General features: G+C 43.4%; 1 protein-coding gene across 1 annotated transcript; it reads left to right on the top strand.

Moving 5' to 3' along the window:
- Positions 1 to 1,151: 1,151 nt before the first annotated feature.
- Positions 1,152 to 24,622, top strand: wdhd1 (WD repeat and HMG-box DNA binding protein 1). Its single transcript, XM_072379959.1, has 26 exons — positions 1,152 to 1,204; positions 1,488 to 1,581; positions 2,767 to 2,878; positions 2,953 to 3,104; positions 4,283 to 4,394; positions 6,377 to 6,427; positions 6,501 to 6,596; positions 6,678 to 6,770; positions 8,372 to 8,478; positions 10,475 to 10,619; positions 11,053 to 11,263; positions 12,096 to 12,280; positions 12,355 to 12,539; positions 12,625 to 12,866; positions 13,099 to 13,236; positions 13,319 to 13,475; positions 13,848 to 13,962; positions 14,383 to 14,514; positions 14,609 to 14,832; positions 16,674 to 16,822; positions 16,909 to 16,965; positions 17,106 to 17,137; positions 18,091 to 18,255; positions 18,336 to 18,478; positions 18,553 to 18,688; positions 24,443 to 24,622. The coding sequence occupies exons 2-26, from the start codon at positions 1,505 to 1,507 to the stop codon at positions 24,620 to 24,622; spliced, it is 3,396 nt and encodes a 1,131-aa protein (XP_072236060.1). The 5' UTR covers positions 1,152 to 1,204; positions 1,488 to 1,504.
- The last annotated feature ends 242 nt before the right edge of the window (positions 24,623 to 24,864 follow it).

The raw sequence follows: 24,864 nt of genomic DNA, 5'->3' as shown, positions 1-24,864 counted from the left end.
AAATGCTTCTTTTTACTGGACACACTCTGACTTCTTCTGACTTCTTCATACCAGTAAAGGGCCTCAGTATCATAAAAAGTCATGAATTTCCAGCTTTTTCGTAGTCGTTCTTAGGACTAAAAGAGATGGTTTTCTTATTCTTGTGAAAATTTTTGTTTAGCTCCGATTAATTTCTATTAATTTTCTTTTATCTTCCGTTAGCCGAAAATAAATAGCACCTTCTAGATTTTATTAATTGAGCTAAGATCCATTTTTTCTTTCTTTCTTAATCTCTTATGGGAAATTATGCTGTTGTACTATTACTGGAGATAATGTCTACCATTTACTGAAAGAAAAAAGAAAAATTAAGAAGAATAAGGCAGAAGAACGCAAGCTCTTTGAACGCCATCATGTTCATAGACAGTCTGGTTCCCCATCTATTGATTTTCCTGAAACCACATACATAAACTATCAATGTTGTCTTTTATGATCTGGTAATCAGGCACCTTTTGTAGCTGCTCAAATCCAATATTTAACGCTAATTTAGATGTGTGATATCCCAAACTAAGAAATTAAAGTTTGTTCCTGATATTTGAGTTTATCCCAGACTGTTTTTACTCACCCAAGCTCATGTGAAAAACCTCAGAAGAGCTTCACATGTGCATGCTTTCATTGTGAGTCATTTTTAACACAGTTGTCCATGAACAGATAAGTTCCTGTTGCACTGATCTAGGCCCTCTGACAGCTGATTGGGGAACATCACCCTGAGCAAAAAATAAGAGGTGCATGAGCTGTATAACGATAGCAGCTTATTTGTGTAATATGACATAAAATATGAGCAGTCTTTGGTGTATGCTTTAAATTCCTCAATAAACTGTAATAAACAGTATGATTTTTCCTTTGGGGCTTCATAAAGTATCACTCAATGCGGTTCAGTTTCCACATTTCTTCCTTAACTGTTGTAATATATTTTGTTAAATAAATAGGCTAATTTAGACGTAAAGATATGCATTTGTTTTAACAGTAAGATCGCATATGTGTGTTGAATATTCATAAAACACAACAAAAACCGGTTGAAACGGCTTCACTAGATCATGGGCGGGGTTTCCACGCCTGCGTCATGACGTAGCTGGCGGGAGTTGTGACGCGCCGTTTCCTTGTTTTCAACTCAGCGCGGGAGATCCAGGCAAACAGTCTGTGGAGTCATCCGGGGAAGTTGTAAGTTGTAAGTTTGTCGTAGAAAGTTGAATTTGGAGTTCTCGCTATTTGTTCTTTAAGTATTACGAGCTGAACGTTTCTTGCCGTAAACAGTGTGGAGTTTGAACCACCTTCCACGGTTTTATTTCGCTGAACTTTTAGCGTTAGCTTCTCTGCTCTGCTAGCTATTATCTGCAACAGCAATGGGGTTTGATTACAGATGATGTCTGCGTTGTACAGAGGTGTTACAGATGTGTAATGTTCGTGTACTGGTTCGTGCACGCATTGATGATCGTTTTCTTCACGTTCAGTCTGGCGGTTTGTCAAAATGCCTTGTGAGAGGAAGCCGATGCGCTACGGCCACTCGGAGGGACACACCGAGGTCTGCTTCGATGACTCTGGAAAGTAAGTCAGATCTTAGGAAGACTTCAGCTCTTTGGACAAGTTTTATCTAACAGCGTCACTGGGACGCTTCCTTTTATTCACAATATTGTAGTACGCTGATTTTTACATAAAAATGCTAATTTGGGCAATAATCAGCATCATTATTTTAATTATCAATCATTAAATCAGTGCTTTTTTTGGTGCACAAACTCAGCAAATCTGCAAATAGAAGGTTAATTTATGTGTGACAAGTCAATATGCGCATACATATTTTAGTAAATGTCATTCTCAATCATTTTCCTGCTCTAAACAGCTAGTCAATGAGTTCATGTGGAGATTAATTTGTAGTCTTTATTGATTTATTCATTGATTGAGAGGCAAAAGCCTTGGATTGTTCACCCATTCATAGGGAACCTGAGCTGGGTTAAACTATTGTGAGACGCTGATGTGTTGTTGAAGTAGTTGTTTTTCTTAGTTGCACATTTTTGATTGGCAATGTATGAATTGGACTTATTGGACTTTCTTTGTTAACCCCGAATTACTTCTTCAGACTGTGATAAATGCCTCATTTGATGCCTTTAGTGCACAAAATCCACTGAAAAACCAATTATAGCAAAAACTTTGCTGTAAATAAGGTAATACTGGCAGGAAATTGTTATTCATGTAAACTTATAAGACAGCAAAGTTAGCAGCTCAGTTTATTCTCTGTGTCTGCTGTTCTTCTTCCCTAAAAGACTAAATGAGATTAATTTAAAGCACTGTTAGAAGTGCATGTAGCTGTGATACTGTCCTGTAACAAAGGTTGAATGGAAATATCTTCACTTTTTGGTCAAATGAAATTGAACAACACTAATCAGTAATCTGTGTTCTATTAGGTGTGATCGAAGCTTTGTGAAACTGACTTCTGACTGATTGAAAAACAACTATCAGTCATTTAACTCTGTGTCATCAACTTAATGCTGTAGGTTACCATAGCAACATGATTTAGTTTGGAATAGCTCAACAGATTTCCATATATAACATCTGATGAGAATCTGTGTTCCCCATCTTTATTGAAATACTTGTTTTAGGCTCAACACGCCTGATCTTTACTGTCCATTCCCCAGATACAGGTTTAGTATTGTTTTACAGGCTCTAAAACCCGGAGTTTTACAGAAAAAACTGCTCAAAGCTGTCTGAATCTGACTCGGATTAAATTTTTCTCAGCTTTATTGTGACTTGCGGGAACGATGGAGATGTTCGGATATGGGAAAGCCTCGATGATGACGATCCAAAGTTCATCACCGTTGGGGAAAAGGCTTACTCGCTCGCACTCAAGGTCGGTCTCCTGCTGGCTCCTTCCGGTTTGAAATCATTTGACGTGTGGGTTAAGGTGCGGCCTCTCCTCTACAGAACGGGAAGCTGGTGACGGCGAGCTCCAACAACACGGTGCAGATCCACACGTTTCCTGACGGAGACCCGGATGGCATCCTGACGCGGTTCACCACCAACGCCACGCACGTCACCTTCAACAGCAGCGGCTCCAAAGTCGCTGCCGGGTCCAGGTACTCCAGCTGGAAAATGACCAGAGAAATTCTTCAGGTGTTTTGTGCTAAACAACATGGATACAAGCAGTAAATTAGGGAGACTGCACATTTTCACTTCAGTCTTCAGAAATAACTAAACCCTGAGAAATGCTTTAATTATGATTATTAAGAAGGGGAAAAAGAGAGAAAAGGTAAATGTTTCCACACTGCAATGCTCCGACATCTTTAAGGGAACTAAGGTATTTTTAAACCTGAACCTTAGTTCTGGCATGAAATACGTTTATCTACTCACCTCATCCCAGTAGACGAGTGTGTAGAAAGTCCTCTATAACCCCCCCGATAGCCGCCAATAACAACAACACAGCAGCTATGAGCTAACAGAGCTATAGCACATGTTCATTCATTCATTCTTCTTAAAGTATTGGTGAAATAAAGACAGATAATGGCTTATTTAGAGGCTGCATCCTCTAAGCCCCGTTCACTCCGTCCTTTAACTTCTAATTTAAGGGACTCTGCTGTACTTTAAGAAACAAAACGGTTAAATTTGGAGATTCCTGAACAAAAAATACCAATCATGAGTGCGTCCACCTGACTGAGCTCCTCTGCTCCTCCTGAGACATTTTCCAGCAGCGATGTGATGTCAGAGCTAACAGACGAGCGAATGTCACTTTTACTCAGTCAAACCATGCGCGTCTGCTCGGCTTCTCCTGTGGCGACTGACCAGGCCGCCGTGCGTAATGTGCTCGGTGTGCATGTCTGGACTAAAGACCGTGATCTGTTCTGTTCTTCCTGCACAGCCTGAGCTGTGCACCATCTTGTATCGGTTAATGATTAGCCTTGATTTGTCTGTTTCAGCCTGAATTGATTCGCAGTGAGCAGCTCTGTCACAGCGTGACGCCGTATCGATGCTGCTCCCTGTTGCTCCCTGTTGCTCCCTGTTGCTCCCTGTTGCTCCCTGTTGCTCCCTGTTGCTCCCTGTTGCTCCCTGTTGCTCCCTGTTGCTCCCTGTTGCTCCCTGTTGCTCCCTGTTGCTCCCTGTTGCTGTTGTGATGTTGATTGTTGAAGTTCACGCACACATGGTTGTAGGGGCTCTGCTGGAGGAAATCTGGATCATTTCGCTTCTGTTCTTCACTCATTCTGCACTCCCTTTGCTTCAGTTTGCACACGTTTATTCTCAATCCCTCCACTCTCCTCAGTGACTTCATGGTGAAGGTGGTGCAGGTGTCGGACAGCAGCCAGCAGAAGACGCTCCGAGGTCACGAAGCACCAGTCCTCAGTGTCTCTTTTGACCCCAAAGATGACTTCTTGGTGAGCTTAATGATAAAATCTTGTGTCCTGGTGTGTTTTGTGTTGGATAAAAAGCAGGAGTCTCACATAAAATGGGGCCTTAAAGAGATAATTCTCCTGGATCTATGAAAACAAACTTCTGGAGTATGAGTTCCTGTATGGAGTGAGGAGTGTAGAGCAGAAGCCACACTGTAAAACTTAAATATCTCTGTTCGTATCACACGTTACAGATGGACTTTTATGTGGACATACACAAGAGAAAAATGGAGGAAGCTCTTCTTCAGGTGACAAACCCTGTGGCAAAAAGAAACGACAGGGTTCCAAACACATTGATCCACACAGTGTTGGAGCGCTCTAATGAACCTTCATTTGGCTAATTAAGGGCTGGATTGTAACGAGAAGTCTAATTACTCCTTGAATTCCAAATGGAAAGCTTCCTGGTGGAGTTTTTCTTGTTAAGAAACAGGTTCTGTTCATATTCGGTGTCACATCAAACCATTGTGTGTATCTTTCAGGTCTAACTGACGAGGTGAATGTGTTTCCTTCCTCTCAGATGCTTGTGAATCTCACTGAAAGTCTGTGTTTTCAGTTCTGCTTTGTATCTAAACGTCTTAGCTTTTGATTTGCTTCGTCGATGCTGGCTCGAAAAGTTTTTGATTTGACTTTTTTAGGGTTCTTTTGGCTTCATTTTGGCTGCATGTGAACGTGAGCTTTAAGCAGACTTTAAATGTTTTGTATTGTGTGAGGTCTCTTATAAATGAGCTCAACTGAGCCGTGAACAGTCAGTTGGATAGTTTTGCTTTTCGTTCACCTGGCCTGTTTGTAGTCGCAGCTGTGAGCTTAAAAGTCAGCTGGAGTTTCTGTTCCACGTCAGGGTCGATAAAGTGTAAACTTTTGGCTTTTTTCCTTTCTTTAAGTGTGTTTTTTGGCATGTATTTTCAGTTTTTATGGTGGAGAGGTGATGGAAAACATTTAACTCGAGGGGTGTACTATGAAGCAAGTTCAACAGGCTTATTGCTTGGAAACACAGAACTGTTTATGACTTATGATGCTGATAAACATGTTTGACCAAGATGTGAGAAATTTATTTTTTTATTTAACCAGGAAAACCGAGTGTCCTGGTCAGGATGGCAGCAGCACATTAACGGTTTCAGACACACACAAAAACAAGATGTAAATACATTTCGAAACACAGAATCAAGTCAAAGAATCAGGCAAGTGCATCAGTCAAAACATCTGCAGCCAGATGTGTCCGCATCCTCTTCAAAGAGTCCAGAGAAACTTTCAGTTTCAGGTCCTCAGTTTTCAGGAGCTGCAGGTCGTAGTTTCCCGGTTCGGTTCTGACTTTAGGAACGGACAGTAAAAAAAGATCCTCTGACTGATGAAGGTCAGACGTTGGATGGGAACAGGCCAGTGATTGAGTCTACGAGCAGACAAAGAACGACGTGAGATTTAAAATTGGTGGTGAACCTCAGAGCTCCGTGATGCACGGTATCCAGGGACTAAGCTTTGAGGCGTGTATAGAAGCGTAAAACCAGTTCTAATCATAAAAAGGTTCGTTGGACGGTGTTAAAAGCCAGTTATAACTGTGTAAGAGCAGGTGAGGACTGACCCTGTCGGCCGTCTACCTGCACACTGAGTTCTGTCCTTCTGGCAGTTTTTAAACCAGCAGCGTCTGACTGTCCTGCTTCATATTATCTATGTGCAAGGGTGGAGTATCAAAGCCTTAGATGGATCGATAAAAAGGGCTGCGCGGTGCTGTTTGTTATCAATAAAATCATAAAGTGCTGCTGTGTCTTTTTGTAAAACGGCCTGGCTTGAGTTTTATGACCACCTTACACTGAAAACTGTCCATAACTTTTAAACCAGCTTAAAAGGGAGCCTTTGTGACACTGAAAGGTCCGACTGAGCGTACCTGGATGAGCCTTCATCGTACACCCCTCAGACTACACGTTCGAATCCAGAGTATCGCACATCACAGCTTTGTCTGCTGTCTTTTTCAGGCCTCGGCCAGCTGTGACGGCTCCGTCGTGGTGTGGAATATCGAGGAACAGGTACGTCCGCGCTTCTCAGAACCGCCACGGCGGCCCATTTATCGTTGTACGTGATGATTGTTTGTCCTCTCAGACTCAGGTGATCAGTTGGCCACTGCTGCAGAAGACAAACGACGTGAGCAATGCCAAGTCTCTGTGTCGGTTAGCTTTTCAGCCCGCAGCGACCAAGGTCAGTGCTACAGCTGTTCGTGTCCAAGAGCTTTGGCAGAAACATCAGTCCTAAAGTAACAAAAGAATGCTTGTGTGTCAGTTTTTGGCGGTTCCCGTGGAAACCAAGGTGCACCTGTATGAGCGAGGGTCCTGGGATCATGTGAGCTCTCTGTCTGATGATCTACTCACACAGGTGAGAGCAAGTCTAACTCAGGCCAGCCTTTTGTCTGTTGCATAACTTTTTGTTCCCTTTTCACAACGATGAACTTACTCCACGTTTCTTTATGAGAGAGACTTTGCACATTTAAGGCATGAGCTGATGCAATATGATGCAAACAAAGTGCTGCCTCTACCCTAAAGTTGCAGTTAGGGTCTGTTGGCCGAAACACAATGTTCACGACTGTGTTTTCATTAGAGTAGAATCCAGTTATCACTCTAAAACAATCAAGTCGAGTTTATTTGTGTAGCACAGAGAAAAAGAGCATGCAGTGGCCACTCTACAAACTTTGAGGCTTCACTGCGGCCGCAACCTTTAAGGTTTGAGAAAGATTTGTGCAACTTTTAGTCCCCCATTAGTGAAGAGTAACCTGGCCAAGTTTGAAGCCTGTAGCATGAAATCTGTAGGAGGAGTTCGATCATATGCGAGGTGTTGAAACGGGCAAAAATGGAGCCGAAACGTATCTTCCATTCAAAATGGCCGACTTCCTGTGGACCTGGCACCATGGCATCCAGAGGCTTTTTTTGTGCGTCTGGGCATAACGAAGGCATTTAGAGTTTCGTCAGGGTACGCTGGGCCCTAAAAATGATTAAAAACAAGCAACAGTCTTGCAGATTTCATGCACAGACACATGAGAAAATAAATGTTTTCAACCTGGATTTCAAAATGTCAACAGAAACGCTTCCCCTGCTCATCCTTCCACCGCTTTGCGTCGTCGGATTACTACAGAAGCCCTGAAGGAACAAACTATTCACCCCTAGATTAATTTGTTCTTGTCCCCTGTAGCTTCTCCTTCATATCTGGTAGCGCAGGGTGAAGTCGGGAGTATTCAGTTGGGTGCAGTTCACAGTTTATGCCACTAGATGTCACCCTGCACACTTGACCTTGTGATGCATCTTTATCACAGTGCAGCAGCTTCTCCTGCAGCTTTGAATGATGTGATAGGATGTATATTAGGGACATTTGGCTCTTTTTTTACTTGGAATATTTGTAATTCGTTGCACCTCGTGTCTGCAGGTGATCTGTAACACTGTGTCTGCTGCATTGTTTACCTGTGAGCAGTCGTCTCTCTGTAGCTGTAACTATAACATGCCGACCATGTGAGATCAGTCACGTTAGTCTCTCTTAACTTTCTCTGCCATCGTATGTTTAAGCGCAGCCGACATTTTTTGTCATTGGGGATAAATGCATTAGGAAATTAAAGGACCTCCTAAGGGTTAAGTGACCGGAAGTTTTATGCTCTAAAGATAATTGGATGTTGGTTGTATCTGATTAAAAGCTGAAGGTAATTATTTTTCAGCTGCCTGTACTGCACCTTGTTTTTCTGATGAGCTGCAGCATGAAACATGTGAACTTCTCGTGTGATTCAACACTTTTCATCCCATTCTGATCTCTTTCCCTCTGTTTCTCACTACATCTGATTGAGTTAATGTAAGAAAATGAATTCGATCACCAAACATATGACACAATCTGAAAGTGCCAACCTCTTTGGACTGCAGCAGAAGAAGAAGTCGCTCAGTCTGTCTGTTTTCTTTCAGAAATGTGTAAAAGCTCGTCCCTTCCCGTTTTCTCCGCAGCCAATCAACGTGGTGGCCTGGTCTCCATGCGGTCGGTTCCTGGCAGCAGGCAGTGTGGGGGGGTTGCTTACTGTGTGGGACGTGAACAGCAAGCTGTGCGTGGAAAGGTATGCACCATGGGGGTGTGCTCAGCTTCAGTTGGCTTTTGGTTGTTGTAAATTGGATTTACTTAGAAAGTGGCCCCAGAGACACATGCACATGGAGTTTCTGTTCATATCAATCACAATAAATCCTTTTTCAACACAGATGCATGAGAAAAAGTTACTTTGGCTTGAAGGACTTCATCAGTCGGGTCCAAACTTTCTTGCAAAGATCAGCTTTGCAGGATGGAGGCTTTTTTAGATTTCATCAAAAACAACTTCAGTCGGATTAAGATCCGGAGACTTGATTCGTCTCGTCTCTTTGTGATCAGATTAATCATCGTCCTGAAAAATGAGCTCAGCATCACCGAAGCTGATTTTGATTGATGAGTCCACCTGTGCAGTAGGGCTGTAGCGATGCACTAATCTCACGATACGATGCACGGCATTCAGCCAACGATTCGATAAGATTTTATACGATTTAATACAGTGTGATTTGAACTGAATCGTAGCTGATTGGACTGATGGTCCGACCTTTGAACCTTTAGGACAAACCGCCAGACAAACAGAAACAAACAAACATTTCACAAACGTGTCTTCAGCGAACGCAGACTCATGTTTATGTTGTGAATATTACATCATCAACCTGCTTGTTTTACTTGCTAAATACCAGAAACACAAATCCAAATTCTCTAACCACAAACCACCTTTTTTCATTTTTGAGAAGGAGCTCAAACAATAAATTACAACAATCCTTCATTCTATAAACAGAAAAGCCATCAAAACCACTGAGCTTTGCACTTTATAACATTTTTATGAACTAATTTATCTCCGGCATCATTTCTAAAGCAGATTGGTGATTCATCTCTGAATCTCACTTCCATCCACAGTCCATGGCTGCTTCTCTTCAGCCGGCTCTAACCTCGTTTTCTTCTCTTTAGATGTTAGTGATGGTTTATATTTGGCTTTTCTGGATGGAAATCTAATTTCCTTCAGTTGATTTCTTACAGTCTGGTCACAAACATTGACTCCAGTTTCTGTTCATTTGTTTTTCTTGGTCTTTTGTTGGCGTATTTTCTATTTTCAGACATATTGCTTTGAGTTTTCTGTCTTCTGACGTCTTCCTTGGTCGACCTGTATGTTTCCCTTTTCACAGACTTCCCATTTTCTTTAACTTACTCCAGTTTTTTTGACACAGCTGACAGGAAACAATCAGCATCTTTCACCACACTCAAAAAGCCAGTTCAGCTGTTAAAAATGAGTCCATTGTTCAGTAGGTTTAGGGCTGGGCATCAATCAAAATAGATTCACTTCAATACCGGTTCCTGAACGATACTTTTTTTCTATACCAATTTTATATTATCGATTCTAACAAAAAGGAAATTACATTAGACATAAGAGTACAAATCTTCGGTACTACCGCAGCATTTCGGTCGGTGCCTTAAAGGAACCAAAGTTCGGCACCAAGCCCTAAGTAGGTTTTTGTGGTTTATTTATCCATTGCAAGCAAACTAATTAACTGAGCAGGTTACGGCAGAATTTCTGTAAAACGAACGTCTTAAGTAGCCTCAGCTTAGCAAAAGTAAAGCATATGAAAGAAAATTCTCAGTGTGATTGTTCCCTGTTTTTTGTGCCAGGATTGTTCGTTGTAATGACTTTCTGGACGTATTTATCATGTAACTGTGGTCAAGCTGCATAAAGATCCACTTTACATCCAGTTTAGCAGCGCTTTTAGTGCAGCTGCTCGTCCTTGAAGTATGACGTCTTGCATTTAGTGGAAATGAGTTTTTCAGGTTAAAGACTTGGAAATAAACAACAGTATCCAAAAAAGGCTGAGAGCTTTAGACATGTAACACCCTGTAAAAACTGCCGTATTTCATTGAGATTTGCTGCTCTTTCCTTGGTGCTCACAGCTTTGTACCCATCAGGGCGGGTGTGAACCTTCTGATCCGTCTCTCTTAAAGAAACGAACGGCAGATGGTCCCGATCGCTTCGTCTGACCACGTTTCGTTTTTTGCTGCAGGCAGAAACACGAGAAAGGCTTCACGGTGTGCGGTTTGGCCTGGCATCCATCAGGCAGCCAGATCGCCTACACAGACACGGAGGGCTGCTTGGGTCTGCTGGATGGGTTCTCCACCTCCCCCACGGACGCCTCCAACACCAGCAAAGTAACAACCAGCATGTAGCTGATCTGTTTTTTCAGTCTCTCCTTGGTCAGCTCATCTGGGGGTTTCAGAGGATCATCCTGCTGCGGTTGGGCTTGACTCTGGTTTTCCTGCATGATGAATTCATCTTATTTAAACTGGAATTCATCACCGTGACGACACGGATCAGATTAGATTCAGAGAATGAGATGAAGCAGAAAAAAGGGAGTCGCGCTTAAATTCATATCGACAGTTAGCTGCATTTAACTGGTTTTATTTGGGATGTTTTATCGTAAATGGTGTCGTGATTCCTTAAGTCGTCTCTTTTCCAGTTCTTGTAACACATGTGAATAATTAATTGACACAGTAAAGATGCTTCGTCTCTACTTTTAAACATTCTTTCCACCCTTAACATCCGGCTGTTGTGTTCGTATTAAATTACTCGCTGGACTCTCAGCAGGTGCCTGCAAAGAAAGTTGCAAACGAGTACGACGACCTGTTTGATGACGACGATGAGAGACCTATGGATGAAGGGCTGAGTGACACAAACTCTCCAGCAAAGAAACCCGTCGCCAGGGAGGAGGATGACGACGACGACGATTTCCTGATACCCTCCACGGGGCGGGTGAGGAACAGAGGAGTGATCCTGGATGATGAGAACTCGCTGGGTGAGTGAAGGATGGCTTCAGTGATGAGCTTTAATAATTAATACATTCATAAGCTTTAATGATGCTGTTCTTTTGTGTTGAGCTGTGGTGACTGTGAACGACGAAACATATTCAGAAGGTTTGATGTAGCAGCTCCTGATTAATATGTGTGAAATAGTCACAGATGTTCACTTACTTTTATTCCTTCTTACATCTGTGGTTTCCAGTAATCACACATTTCCCATGATGATCGAGGGAAGAAACAGTTTAATCTAAGGCTGAGGCTATTTTATCGATTCCGCGATACTTTGTTTCCCGATTAAAGTATCGAATTTTTTAAATCACGAGTATCGATAGTTTTTATTTTATTTTTAAAAAAAAAAAATTTAAACAAACTTTATTGATAAGTCAGACGTTACAATTAGTGAAAACACAGAACATTAACATAATACAAAACAATGCCGGGGGGGGGGTCACATCATACAAAACAGTGATAAATTAGTTCATAAAAATGTTATGAAGTGCATAACTCAGTGGTTTTGATGGTTTTTCTATTTATTGAATGTAGGATTGTTGTAATGTTTTGTTTGAGCTCCTTCTCAAAAATGAAAAAAGATGGTAAAGAAGAAAAGGATCTTTTCCATCTTTGATAATGTCTTTATTATTATAGAACATCTGTTAGCTCCAGAGTCTGCTGGCTGCCATTTGTTAAGTGGACTTATCATATTTATTTGAGCTGCTTTCAGCATCTCCGTTCCCTGTTCAGCGGGATGTTTTTACTAAATGTTTTAAGGTCTTAATTTAACCGTCACTAAAGCTTCAAATCAATCCAAATTGGTGTTTCTTGATTCAGACGCTGGTTCTCTGAAGCTTGGACACAACAAATTGGATGATGACGGGGATGCAGACAGTGCGGTGGTGCCTGCAGCCCCCCCTCCAGCGGCTCTGCGCCCGGTCTATGAGGGACCGCTGCCCACTCCTCCCCAGAAGGCCTTTCAGCCTGGCTCCACGCCGGCACATCTCACGCACCGCTTCATGGTAGGACTCACCGAGGACAGCTTGATCATCACACATCATTTCAAGCATGTAGTAACAGACAAACTGTGCCTCAGATGTGGAACTCTGTGGGCATAGTGCGGGGCTACAACGACGAGCAGGACAACGCCATCGATGTGGAGTTTCACGACACGGCCGTGCACCACGCCATGCACCTAACCAACTCGCTGGGCCACACCGTGGCTGATATCTCTCTGGAGGCCGTGCTGCTGGCCTGCCCCAGCACAGACGAGCTCGCCAGGTGAGGCCCCTCCCAGCTCCCTGCGCTTCATTTTTAGCTGATGTTTGCAGTAAATGTCTCAAACTTCCTCCCTCTGTCGTCCCAGTAAGCTGCAGTGCCTCCACTTCTCGTCGTGGGACACCAACAAGGAGTGGATGGTGGACCTGCCGGAGGGCGAGGACGCCAAGGCGCTGTGTCTGGGTCAGGGTTGGGCTGCGGTCGCCACCAGCGCGCTGATGCTCCGGCTCTTCTCCGTCGGAGGAGTGCAGAAAGAGATGTTCAGCCTGCCGGGGCCGGTGGTGTGCATGGCGGGACACGGGGAGCAGCTGCTCGTGGTCTACCATCGAGGTTAGACGCTCCTGAACTTCTTTTTGTGGCAGAGTTGGACATACTTTGGTCAATAAATCACTTTCCCTCCCCTGCTTCTACACAGCAGTGTCACAGTTTAATGATCTAATTGAGCTACAACTGTTGCTTTCTTACTAAACTGTGCATGTTAACCTGCTGAGTCACACTCAGCAGGTTCGTTTTACCATCTTCTGTGCGGCCGGTTCAACTGTGTCTCACTTTACGCCCTCAGCTACAGGCTTTGATGGAGAACAGGCTCTTGGAGTTCAGCTGCTGCAGTTCAGTGGCAGGAAGAGGCAGCTCATCAGCGGCGAACCCCTCCCACTCTCACACAGATCCTACCTGTCCTGGCTGGGATTCACAGCCGAGGGTCAGAAGCGAAGCATCTTAATATCTTTGTTAACATCTTAAGGGAAGTTGTTGCTTCAGAGCTGGTTTGTGTGGCTTTACAGGCACGCCGTGCTTTGTGGACTCAGACGGGGTCGTGCGGATGCTGAACCGCTCGCTCGGTAACACGTGGACACCAGTGTGTAACACCAGGGAGACGTGCAAAAGCAAATCCGACCACTACTGGGTGGTTGGAGTGCACGAAAACCCTCAGCAGCTCAGGTGAGCTTTGAAAAATCAACCTGTCAATCAATACATCAATACTGTTCAATAGGAGCATCAATTTGGATTCAGTTACTATTGAAATAGCCTTTTAAGGACCATAGTTTTGTCTTAAAGGAACATATTTACTCTATAGGACACAAATTGTCTGAAAGTCTTAAAGAATTTTGGTCGGTTTTGCTTTGATAAAGTTGATTTTAGGTCTATTTACGAGGTCATTAATTAATTAATTTCTTTCTTTAAGAAAAGGCTCCACTCATCCCAGTTTTGCTGGATTAGTTTAATCAGTGATAATGGCTCATTATATGCCACACATCATCCTTCTCTTGTTGTTTCTTACTTCCTGGGGGCTGTTTCTGATTGTCCCATCAGGTGCATTCCTTGTAAAGGCTCCAGGTATCCTCCCACCCTGCCCCGACCTGCTGTGGCCATCCTGCCCTTCAAGCTGCCTCTGTGTCAGACCTCCACAGAAAAGGGGCAGATGGAGGTAAACGGATGCAAACGCAGCAGTAGGATGTGATCCTTCATGTTCCAGGGAACTGCTTTTTGTTTTCCCTCAACACATTTTCTGCCTTTTCGAGATGCTTTGATCCAGCCGTGTCTCAGATGAACTGAAACATCCAAGGCAAAGTGTTTTTGAGTTGTTTTAGAGACGTTTGTTAACCACCGTCAGGCGTGAAACTGCCCTGCAGCATCCAGATGTTCAGGTGTCTGATCTGAGCCCCGCCTCAAACCGTGTGGCTTCACAGTCATCTGAATGTTGCAAATGAATGTTTATGGCTGTACACGTGATGCTGTTACACCCCCCAGCTGCAGGGGGAGCCAGAGAGCAGGCTAAAGTACTTTTAAAATGTTAGTTTGAAGCGGCCAGTGACAGATGAGCGCTTCCTCCTCTGCTGTCCTCCAGGAGCAGTTCTGGCGTTCGGTCCTCTTCCACAACCACTACAGCTTCCTGTCCTCCAGCGGCTACGACATCAGCGAGGAGGCGCAGAGCCAGTCTCAGAAGGAGCAGCAGGAGCTGCTCATGAAGATGTTTGCAGTAAGTGTGAACAGTGATGACCTCACACACGAGCTGTGGATATTACAGCCCCTCTGCTCCGACTCTCCTCATGAATCTTTCTTTAACCTTTCAGCTGTCCTGTAAGCTTGAGAGAGAGTTTCGCTGTGTGGAGCTGGCGGAGATGATGACTCAGAACGTGGTGACTCTGGCCATTCGATACGCATCTCGATCCAGACGCATGGCCCTGGCCCAGCGGCTCAGTGAGATCGCTCTGGAGAAATCTAACCAGATGCAGGGGGAGGAGCCAGAGGAGCAGGAGGAGGAGCCAGACTACGCCAGCATCAGACGGACACCAGGGTAACACGACAACACATCTGTTAACATCTCACTTTTCTTACAGACTGAAGTGTAGCTGCAGCAGTCTCTTATAGTACAGATGTTTCTGGGAACTTTTATTTGCAGGGTTCTTGATGCACATGCTGGGCTTTAACTTTCTTTCACTGCACCCACATTCTGCAGGCTGTAGACCTTTAAAAACAGAGAAAATGTTCTTTATTTTCATTTAAAATCACAAAAGCAGCACAAATCAGCACAGAACTGAAGTGAGAACACCCCTGAGTGCAATAATAATCCAAGCTCACACTACCACAAATTTAAATGACAGGGAAGCACTGGACCGACAGGCACTTTTTCCTCCCCTCAGTACCTACATTTCCCTTTTCTGTAGTTCAGCAGCTGGTATTAAACCCTCTTTTTGGCACAAAGTGCTGTAAGGCCTGCATTGAACTGGCCCAGGTGGGAACGCACAAGTTTCATATGAAACTACGATGTCTAAAACTGAGCTGGAGAGGATTATCCGCGCTTTTATTTCCTCTCATTTGGACTCTTGTCGCAGCCTTTTTACCTGTTTTAATAAGAAGGAAGAGACCTCGTATAACTTCCGGTTTTTAGTTCTCGTGCTCAGATCCGGTGAAGCCCCCGCATGCATTGCTGATGTCTTACATGTCCACACCTCTTCTCACAGTCTGACGTCAGCTGATCAAAGACCCATTTTATGACCCTGGAACGCTTTGAGGCGTCTTTACGCTGCCTCCATTCTGTTGAAACTTTTAAAAAGCAGCTTTTAATGAGACATTAGGCTTGGTTTTATCTCCTCTCTTATCTCCTGTGCTCTCATGTTTTTATAAGTCACTGTTTCTTATTCTGTGCTTTCATTTTATTTACTATTCTAAAGCACTTTGTGGCTCTTACCCTGTGAAAAGTGTTATATAAATTAACTTTGCTTATTTAGCTGGCAGGTTTACTCGCCAATCAAAAAAGCTTCAATGATTGTTTCTCTGTCGCATATCGGCTCCATAAACGCTCCATTCTTCTGTCTTTTGTTCAACCTTTTATTGTTTAATGCTATAAACTGATGCTTATATGGACTGTGGCAGAGGGCTGTGCATTCAAAGACCGGTTAGAAAAATGGAAATTCCAACTTCCAACTGAAAGCATATCAACGAGAAGGTGGATTAGTTTCACAGGAGACAAAACGTCAAACAACTTGTGGTTATTGGCTCTTTTCTGCCTCAACAGCTGATCAGAATGTACAAAAAGCAGGAACAAAAGAGTTTTAGACAGTGACTTGCAGCAGGATTTAAGTTGTGAGGAAGGTGGATATTTCTGCTCTGAGCTGGGAGTGTCTCGTAGAAATCGACATTTTCAGGCTTTTTCAGCCCTAAACAAAGGTTCCAGGGTTCAGACTTTGAGTTTGTAGTGACTCTGGTAAAGTAAATAAATGCCTCGGGGACATGGTTGTCCTCCTGTGATTTGCATGCTTCTTCAAATAAAAAACATCCTGTTGATTCTGCTCATTATTGTTGAATCTTTTTATAATTTAGCGAATCCTAACTGCTGCTCCAAAGCTTGATGTCACACATTAAATGTACTGAACATCGGAAACGAGTCTCGTAACTTGATACGGAGTGTCTCAGCCTTTCCTGCTTGTGTTTTAATAAGACGTTTACTCATACTTTCACTAACTTTTGATGAATTACGTGTTTCTAACGGTGAAGCCTTTAACAAAGTGTTATATTTGGGTTCTGAAGCTCAGTTGTCCTGTTGCCACACTGCTGCACAGCAGCTGCTGAGTCTGGTTCAGTAATTTAGACTTAAAATGACTCATTTCAGTCCACAACTACAACTTTTGTTGACAGATATGGTCAGACTGAGCTCTCAGGAGGACGCTCCAGCTCCAGATATCCTCATGAGGAGAAGGAGGAGGAGCAAAGGGAAGACGAGCCCGGGGAGGAAGAGGATGGAGGAGATGAGATGGAGGCGGAGGAGGCGACAGAAAGCAAAAAACGTCAGTTTAGCATTTTCTTTCAGCCTCCCTTTGCACAAGATGTCGGTGTGTGGGCTAACCCGGCTGCTTCATGTGCCGTTCCACAGGTGTGAATCCGTTTTCCAAAGAAGCCGCTTCGCCTGTGAAGCCGTCGCTGACTCCAGGTGAGTCACAGGTGGATATCCCACAGCCCTGCAGCCACACATTCATCTTCTTTAAACCACTGATCTGAAATCAGCACAGATCATTCAACAAGAGCAAAACCAAACGCTAAATACTTAAACTGAATTTGTTTGGTTTTCAGTTGGAAAAGTCGGACGAGCAAATCCGTTCAAGGTGAGGTTTTAATAATTTTACATTAAAATGAGATGTTTCTCAGCTTTCTCACTGAGTTGATGCCACTTTGTTCTTCATTAGGTTATTTGACAGGTTGTGGGTTGTACGCTTACTTTTAACATCGAATTAAATGATAAGATATTACAATTTAAGATTAATTCTTTGGCTTCAGACTTATTTGACCTCCGACTTTTTTCAGTAAGAAGCGTCCATTCAAGGTCAAATTCTCCCTCTAAACTCCATCTTATATTTCCAATTCATTGTCAGATGATCCAAAAAGTCCAGAAACTGCAGTTTCCTCCCGTCAGACTTCTGTGATCCATTAAAATGTTTGATAATGATGTAAAACCCAGGATCAGAAAGACCAAACCATCTCTTTTTACTCATCCACAGACCTACTGTTAGGGTTTTACACTTCCAGTTGTTCTGAATGAAGCTCCTTCTCACCCTGTTCTTCTTTGGTTGGACTTATTAATAGTTTTTTTTTTTTTTAATCTAACTGAACTTTTATTAATTAATCCAAAAACACTCCTTGTACACCAGCTGTGTTGTTACTTGTGCATCAGTCCATATGGAAGTTATCTGATGTTACGTAAAGCTTTGCTTTCCTTAAACGTCTAAACAAAATGTACGATCATTCCTAACCGTTTAAACCTGACATAGTTTGTATTCTGTGTCCGAGGACATGATATATATGTAATGTAGCTGGTTAATGAGCGGTGAAAGCTCAGTGTTGCTTCCAATGGGAACAAATGATCTAATGTTTTGCAGAGGGAACATGACTGCAAAGCTGATGGAAGTGATGACAAAACAATATATTTGATATATAATAAAAGATGGACTCTCTATACAGTTTCACAGATCATTTGTTTATTTTTAGGGAGGTTTATTTTCTATTAGATTCTTATTTTTTGTGAATCACTGATGTTTTTCTTTACATTTGACACGGTCAGGTTTCCGGTTCTGGGAAACCGTCGTCTTCCTCTGGTCAACCTCGAATGACGAACATCCTGGACAACATGACGGCCAGCCGGAAGCCGGCTCCATTCAGCGGATCTGCAGGGCGACCGAACAAAGCCCCCGTCCTCAAACCGCTGGCGCCCAGGCCCAAGAGCAAGGTCTGACCTTCAAAGCTCTCCAAAAGGAGCACAGCGCCGTGTGTCGCCTCAGCGTAAAACCATCGTACGTTTCTCTGCAGACTCAGTCCACTCTGCTGCAGATGACGAGCAGCAAGGCGGGTAATAAGAAGACTCAGGAGAACACGGAGCTGGCTGCAGATCAGCAAAGACGACCAGAGCCCCCAGCCCCAGCCTCACCTGCAGAGAACACGGAGAACCAGCGGTAAGAACAGAAAGGGAGAAGGAAATGGTATCATCCTTTTGAAGCTGCTTTTTCTCACATGCTTGTGACTTCAGGCCAAAGACGGGCTTCCAGCTGTGGTTGGAGGAGAACAGGAAGAACATTATCGCCGATAAACCAGACCTGGAGGAGACTGACGTCATCAAAGAGGCCATGACGCGCTTCAGGACGCTGTCGGCGGAGGAGAGACTGGTACGATACACTGAGGGACTCAGAGAGGGGCTTTAAGAGAAGCGTGACCAAAAAGTTCACTTCTGAGTGACGGTCACTCAGTCAAAGGGACAGGAAACAGTGTTTTCACTCTTTCCTGCTAGAGAATTACCTCCAAACTCCTACGGTATGTTTTGCATCACTCTGACGTTCCTCTGTCAGGCTTGTTAAGCTGTCAGAATAATAGTTTTCATGTCCCAGACATCAGTGACGGCTGTAATTCTGTTCGACAGATTGTTTTTCTGCAGTAAAAACGTCATTTTTAGTCACCGTGAGTTTATTTCCTGCGTGGTCGGAAAAAAAAACGTTCTACAGCAGATCTCAAAAATGACCTTAAAAGTGCTTTAAAAGACTGAATATGTAAATGTAATTCCAGAGCCTGGGGGCAGCAGCAGAAAAGGCTCGGTCACCCCAGGGCTTGTATTTTAACCTGAACACTTCCAACAAAAGATTTGTTGAACTCAGAGCTCTGCCAGGGTTACAGACAGTTAAAAGCTCAGATAAATACGATGGGGTGAGGCCGTTAAGAGCTTTAAAAACAAACTTTAAAAGTTTAAAATCAATTCTATAAAGGACAGGAAGCCAATGAAGGGAGTTAAGAACAGGAGTGATGTGCACAGGTCTGTTAGTGTTGGTTAAAAGACGGGCAGCAGCAGCATTTTGCACAAGTTGAAGACTGAATATGACCACAGGAAAAACATCTTTTAGTTTAAGATTACAGGAACTGACACTTTAATCTCAAAATTAATAAATTATATCAAGTTTCAGCCAAAACTGCTCAGAAGCTGCAAGTCTGGATGAAATTACAGCTCTGAGATGCATTTGAACGCAGCCCTTAAGACGCTGGAGTGGAGTGAGGCGTAAATTAGATGTAGAGAGGTGTCAAGGTCACGGTGTGGCACAGAGGCCGTCTTTAATCCAAATCTGGCCACAGCAGAACCCATTAATTAGACCCTGAGAGACAGCGGTGATTATCGGCTGCAGGAGACTCCCCGCTGTGCGGCCCGGGAGGCGCCACACTCCAGGTTTCACAGCAGGTTTAAAACACTACCAAATATATTGAACTGTTAATTTCTTTCTGTACTACAACATGCATATTTAATGCGTTAAAACTCACATCTACGACCGAGATAAGTCAAATTTATGACTTGGTGTCTCATAATTGTCCATAAAGTCACCCTAACAGACACTATACTGCCAAAAGTATTGTCTCATCTGCCTTTACGCGCATATGAACTTCAGTGACATCCCATTCTTAATCCAAAGGGTTTAATATGAGCTATAACAGCTTCAACTCTTCTGGGAAAGCTTTCCACAAGGTTTAGGAGTCTGTTTATGGGAGTTTTTGACCGTTCTTCCAGAAGCACATTTGTGAGGTCAGACATGCATCCTCTAAGCCCCGTTCACTCCGTTATATGGATCTAAATATCTTCCGAAGGACGCCGACTTTCACCAAACTGTTCTCAGTGAGTAGATAAACGTATTTCATGCCAGAAATAAGGTTTAAAAATACCGGAGTTCCCCTTTTAAAAGAACCAAAGTTCGGTACCCAGCCCCAGAAGAGATGCCTGCCTGCAGTCCAGACGTCTCACCACCTGAAATCATTTAAAATACAACAAAGTAGACCAGGACAGCTGAGCCGCTGGAATGGGACACCGCTCTGCAGCTGGTTGTGTGCTCCCAGATGTAAACGCATGGAAGATGCTTTTAATGCATAATCTATCACATGAAGCATGTGTCCTGATATTTTTCCACTGCTTATTCATTCATTCATTCATTCATTCATTCATTCATTCATTCATTCATTCATTGATTGATTGGCCTTACTCAGCCCAGCGGTCGTGGCTAATGACAGATACACGGTTACTCAGCTAAATGCTGCTCCTGCTTAGCCTGCTCAGGCTAAAGTGGATTAAAAGGCTTTTTCATCTCAATGTTTTCGCCTTATAGGCTTCTTCTGTGACCCGTGTCTCCAGAGCATTTCATGCTTTTTGTGCACGTAAAAGGATCTAAAGCACAGTTTCCAGACCAAAGGGAGTTTTAATGTCCTGCTCCTGAACGGCCTGAGGTGCTTTAAGTGTTCTCCTCTTTTATCTTCGTGATAAACCATGTAACACATTTGCATAATGCGAGTCTAACGGCCTCAGAGAAAGCTGGTGAGGCTCAGAAGACTTTGGTTTTTGGTGTCTGCTGCTTTCTTCCATGTTTTTTTTGCAATGCCTGACAGAGGCAGACATTGAAGAACCACCGGTTAAAACACGCACAGCCCTAAACTTTTATGTTTCCTTCCCTCACTGCAGAGATGCCTCAACCAAAGCAGAGGACGGGGGTTAAAGTCCTCCTTTAGAGGCCTCCTCACAGTTCAGTCACAGTAGTTGTGGCCTGAGCTCCTCGCACGCAGGGCTCGTGAGACACGGCGCTGCTGGACAGAAGCAGCTGCAAAAACCTCACTTTTCTACATTTTTAAACAACAAACGGTGTTTTAGTCGTAAGAGTTTGTTGTTGTTATCAGCTGCAGGAAACGGACCGGATCGGCGTGTCCTCGGGTGAAGTAAGACGTCACAAATGAGCCCACCGCTGCAGCCGATGTGACGGCAGCAGTTTGGACTCAAAGTGCTACTTCTACGTCTGAACTAGTCGGGTTGAAGAGTCAAAGTCCTGCAGAAAACCACCAGAACAATTACAAAATGATCCATTATATTTCCAATAACTACCACATGGGTATAATAAAGCACTTAACCTCTTGACTTCAATCAAATCAAAGTCTTCCAGCAGAAATCTTCCCATTGTGCAGAATTTCTAGTTGATGTATTTTTGTAGCCGCGTTATATTTACTTCTTTTTCCCAGCTCTGTCTAATAAAAACTGTTGAATTCTTGCTGGTGGTGGTGCAGGATTGATGGAAAACTGCAGGAACTGTAACCGAGGGTGAAAAGAGGAGCTTCAGCACAGTCTGAGAGACATTAAAACATTCAGACATGCAACTCTGCCCTGATTGGTCCCTGAAATAGAATAAAAAAGCTTCTAAATGAGTGCAGCATGCAGCCGTTTAAAGTGCCGATCATTAAGCATCTTTTAGGGTTTGTTTGATTGATAATCAGGTGGAAGGATGAGATGTTGGATTATTTATTCGTACAGTTTTGCATAAGCAGGGATGGTTTTCTGCAGGAATCGTGATGCTGATTTGAGAAGTTGAACGAGATGAATTGTTTTTTGTTTTGCCGGATGGTTACAGGTGTTTCTTTCCTCAGCAGCCAACAAAACCCTTCGGTTTCACGTTCTGCAAACCAATTTCACTCCTGTGTTTCAGCTCCACACAGGCACAGCGTCACCTGTGGCCAGTCGATGGGAGAATAAATGAGGGCAGCTGTGTCGGTAATGACCCACCTCGTGCTTTCATTGACAGGAGTGCTTATGTGGTCGCCTGGTCCTGACCCTGCATTCATCAAGTGTCTCAGTGGAAAGCTGGATGACAATAAACAGAAAAGAGGAAGTGGATGTGCTCTGAGGGGGAGGGACGGCTGTTGCTAGGGAACCCCAGTTAAGTGTGTTTTGGTAGTGAGGTCACAAAGCATTGATCTTATGATAATACTGAGTGACGGGGAGCAGGGAGGCAGTTTTTACATCGGAGGACTTGTAAAGAGTTAAATAAATCTTCTTGCTTTCAACAAACTGAGCGCAGCTCTGCCTCCTAGAACAACCGGACTTATAATTCAGATGAAAGCCTCAGAGTTCACTCGAAGCTCTGCTGCGCTGAAGTAAAGACCAAAGCGGGGTGGAGTTGGCTTGTTTTCTGCTAATTTTTCAGAAGGAAATCCTTCTCACACCTTTCAGTGGTTGAATATTTCCTCAGACCCCCACAGAGCAGGATGTAAAGTATCACTGACTCTTAAAAAAGAACATGATCAGATGCTCCGTTCTTGATCAATAGAGACTATTTCTGTTAAACTCTCTCTTCCTGCTTCTATAAAGATTTGTTTGATCGTCTTAATGAAGCACAGATTTGTTACTCAGCTGTGTCAATGTATCTGTAACATTTATCCCGGTCAGTAAATGCACCATCGTTTTTTTTCTCTGGTCAGTAAACACACCGTCGGTGCAGTGATAGCCACACACACATGAACATTTAAAAGATTTAAAAGTGTTATAAATGATTTACTGGAATGAATCGAGCTAAAAAGGCTGTCGGGTTTAGCTGGGAGTCGGGTTCTGGAACAACACCGGCTTGTTATTTGGCGGATCTTTGGGCTTTTGAACACTAAACCAACATCCAGCACCAGCAGTGATGGCAGGAGCCCCTGCTGTGGCTACTCACATTACCGGTGTCTCGGGGGGAAAAAATGGCTTTTGACCAGCTAAAATGTAGAATCTACACCTGTGAAAGAAGACTTTACAGTCCAGAATGGAGAGGGAGTCTTGTTTGATCAATTAAAGAACAAATGCGTTACAAATCGGAAAGACTGTCGCTGATTCTCCAGATGTTCCTGAAGTCCAGTCGTTAGCTTTGTGTATATGGAGCTAAAGGATCTTGACACACAGTCACTGCAAACCTTCTTGTGTGCTTCTAGGAATTTTAAACTCATGCAAAGTGAGTGGTCGGTTCAGATTATTTGTCACATACACAGTGGAGTGTATCCTGATCCACTCTTTAGACAGACTCGGCCAAACGTGAACATTTTAAGTTGAAAAATGAATGTTAACAGTTTAAGACTTGGTTCAAAAACACAGTTTGCAATGAAGTCAGTGGAATCGGAGGCAAAGCTAAAGGACCAACAACGGCACAAAGAGCAGCCCACACATCAGTTTCCCACCTATTTCTGTTGGTGTCCCAAAGGGGCAAAGAGGCCATACTTTAGTTGTTTTGTATCAAAACAAAAGAGGCCGCAAAACCGCGTATAAAACTCTTCAGAAGACGGCGTTCCCGTCCCGACTAAAGAATTAATGGTGGGAAAACTCAACAGCTGGCCAGTAACTTAAGCAATCATTTGTTTTGCTTAACGGATTCCTTTATGTGAGAAGCCAAACTCCGGATGATAAATGCAGAACTGTGGAGTAATTTCCTGTCTGTTACCTTATCGATTAAGTGATCGTTTCATTGCTTATAAATGCAGCAGGCATGGGAGTCCTGGTGGTGAGTTTGGTTTGTTGTTGGCACATCTTATGCTTTTAATAACATTGTTTATAAGGGCTTTGACTTGAGATCTGCTCTGCAGTCGCAGTGTTGTTGGACAACCTGGAGACAGCCTGCAGGCACCCGATTGGCCTGAAAATACAGTGAAACAGCTGTTGAAAACAAGGCGTTGCAGCTCACCCCGTATCTGCTCAGTGATGGTGGCGTCTGCTTGTGCGAATATGCATTCGGTTAATGATGGTGCTTCATCAGGCGCTGGAGGTGAAGAGTGTGTGTTTATTTTTTGCATTTGTGTGTCACCCGGCCTGATGATTCATCCCAGCTCTATTACGTTCAGGAAAGCGCTTCCTTTTGTCTCAGCTCGAGGAGAAAGAGGGGGGAAAAAAACAAAAACACGAGTCGGAAAAGAGCCAGCAGGCCAAAGAGATGCAGCCTGTCAATAGTGATTATACTTGACAGGATGCAATTTCAAAGTGCATGCTTGAGTGTCCATGTGTGCGGTTAGTCATCGTCATGTAGGTGTTTGGAGCCCGGATGAACAATGCCATTTGTGTCCTTCTGGTTTTAAATGAACATGTGCGTTTAACGTCTTTCTCCTTGTTTCAGACGTGGACAGAAAGAGCAAAAGGAGCGACTGGAGAGGCAGAGATGAAGAAAAGAAAAAGGGCAGAAGGAGGAGGAGGCGCAGAGGATGAAACGGCTGAAGCCGATGAAAATAGCACCAAGAAGAAGAAGTCTCTGGATCCTTCCTCCAAGCTGTCAGCGTTTGCATTTAACAAAAGCTAAAGAGTCGCTGGGAGCTGATGCTGAAAGTGGCTTTGATGCGTTTGGCCTCCTGGTTGGTTGATGGATCAGTGACATTCATCAAAATACTGTTAATAATGTTTGTTTTTACCTTTCTAACACTTTTGTATTTTAACAGTTTAATAAATCTAAATGTTTCAGGACACATTTTAGTCTGGGATTGAATTACTGATGAAACAAGAAGCTTTATTTTCATTTTATTTTAGTTCCTTAAAGCAGTGAAA

This window comes from Leuresthes tenuis, unplaced genomic scaffold, assembly GCF_036924035.1.
Source record: "Leuresthes tenuis unplaced genomic scaffold, fLeuTen1.0.hap1 SCAF_2, whole genome shotgun sequence".
In the NCBI taxonomy this organism is placed as follows: Eukaryota; Metazoa; Chordata; class Actinopteri; order Atheriniformes; family Atherinopsidae; genus Leuresthes; species Leuresthes tenuis.
The sequence above is the reverse complement of the archived record's forward strand: the minus strand, read 5'-3'. Positions and strand labels throughout refer to the sequence as shown.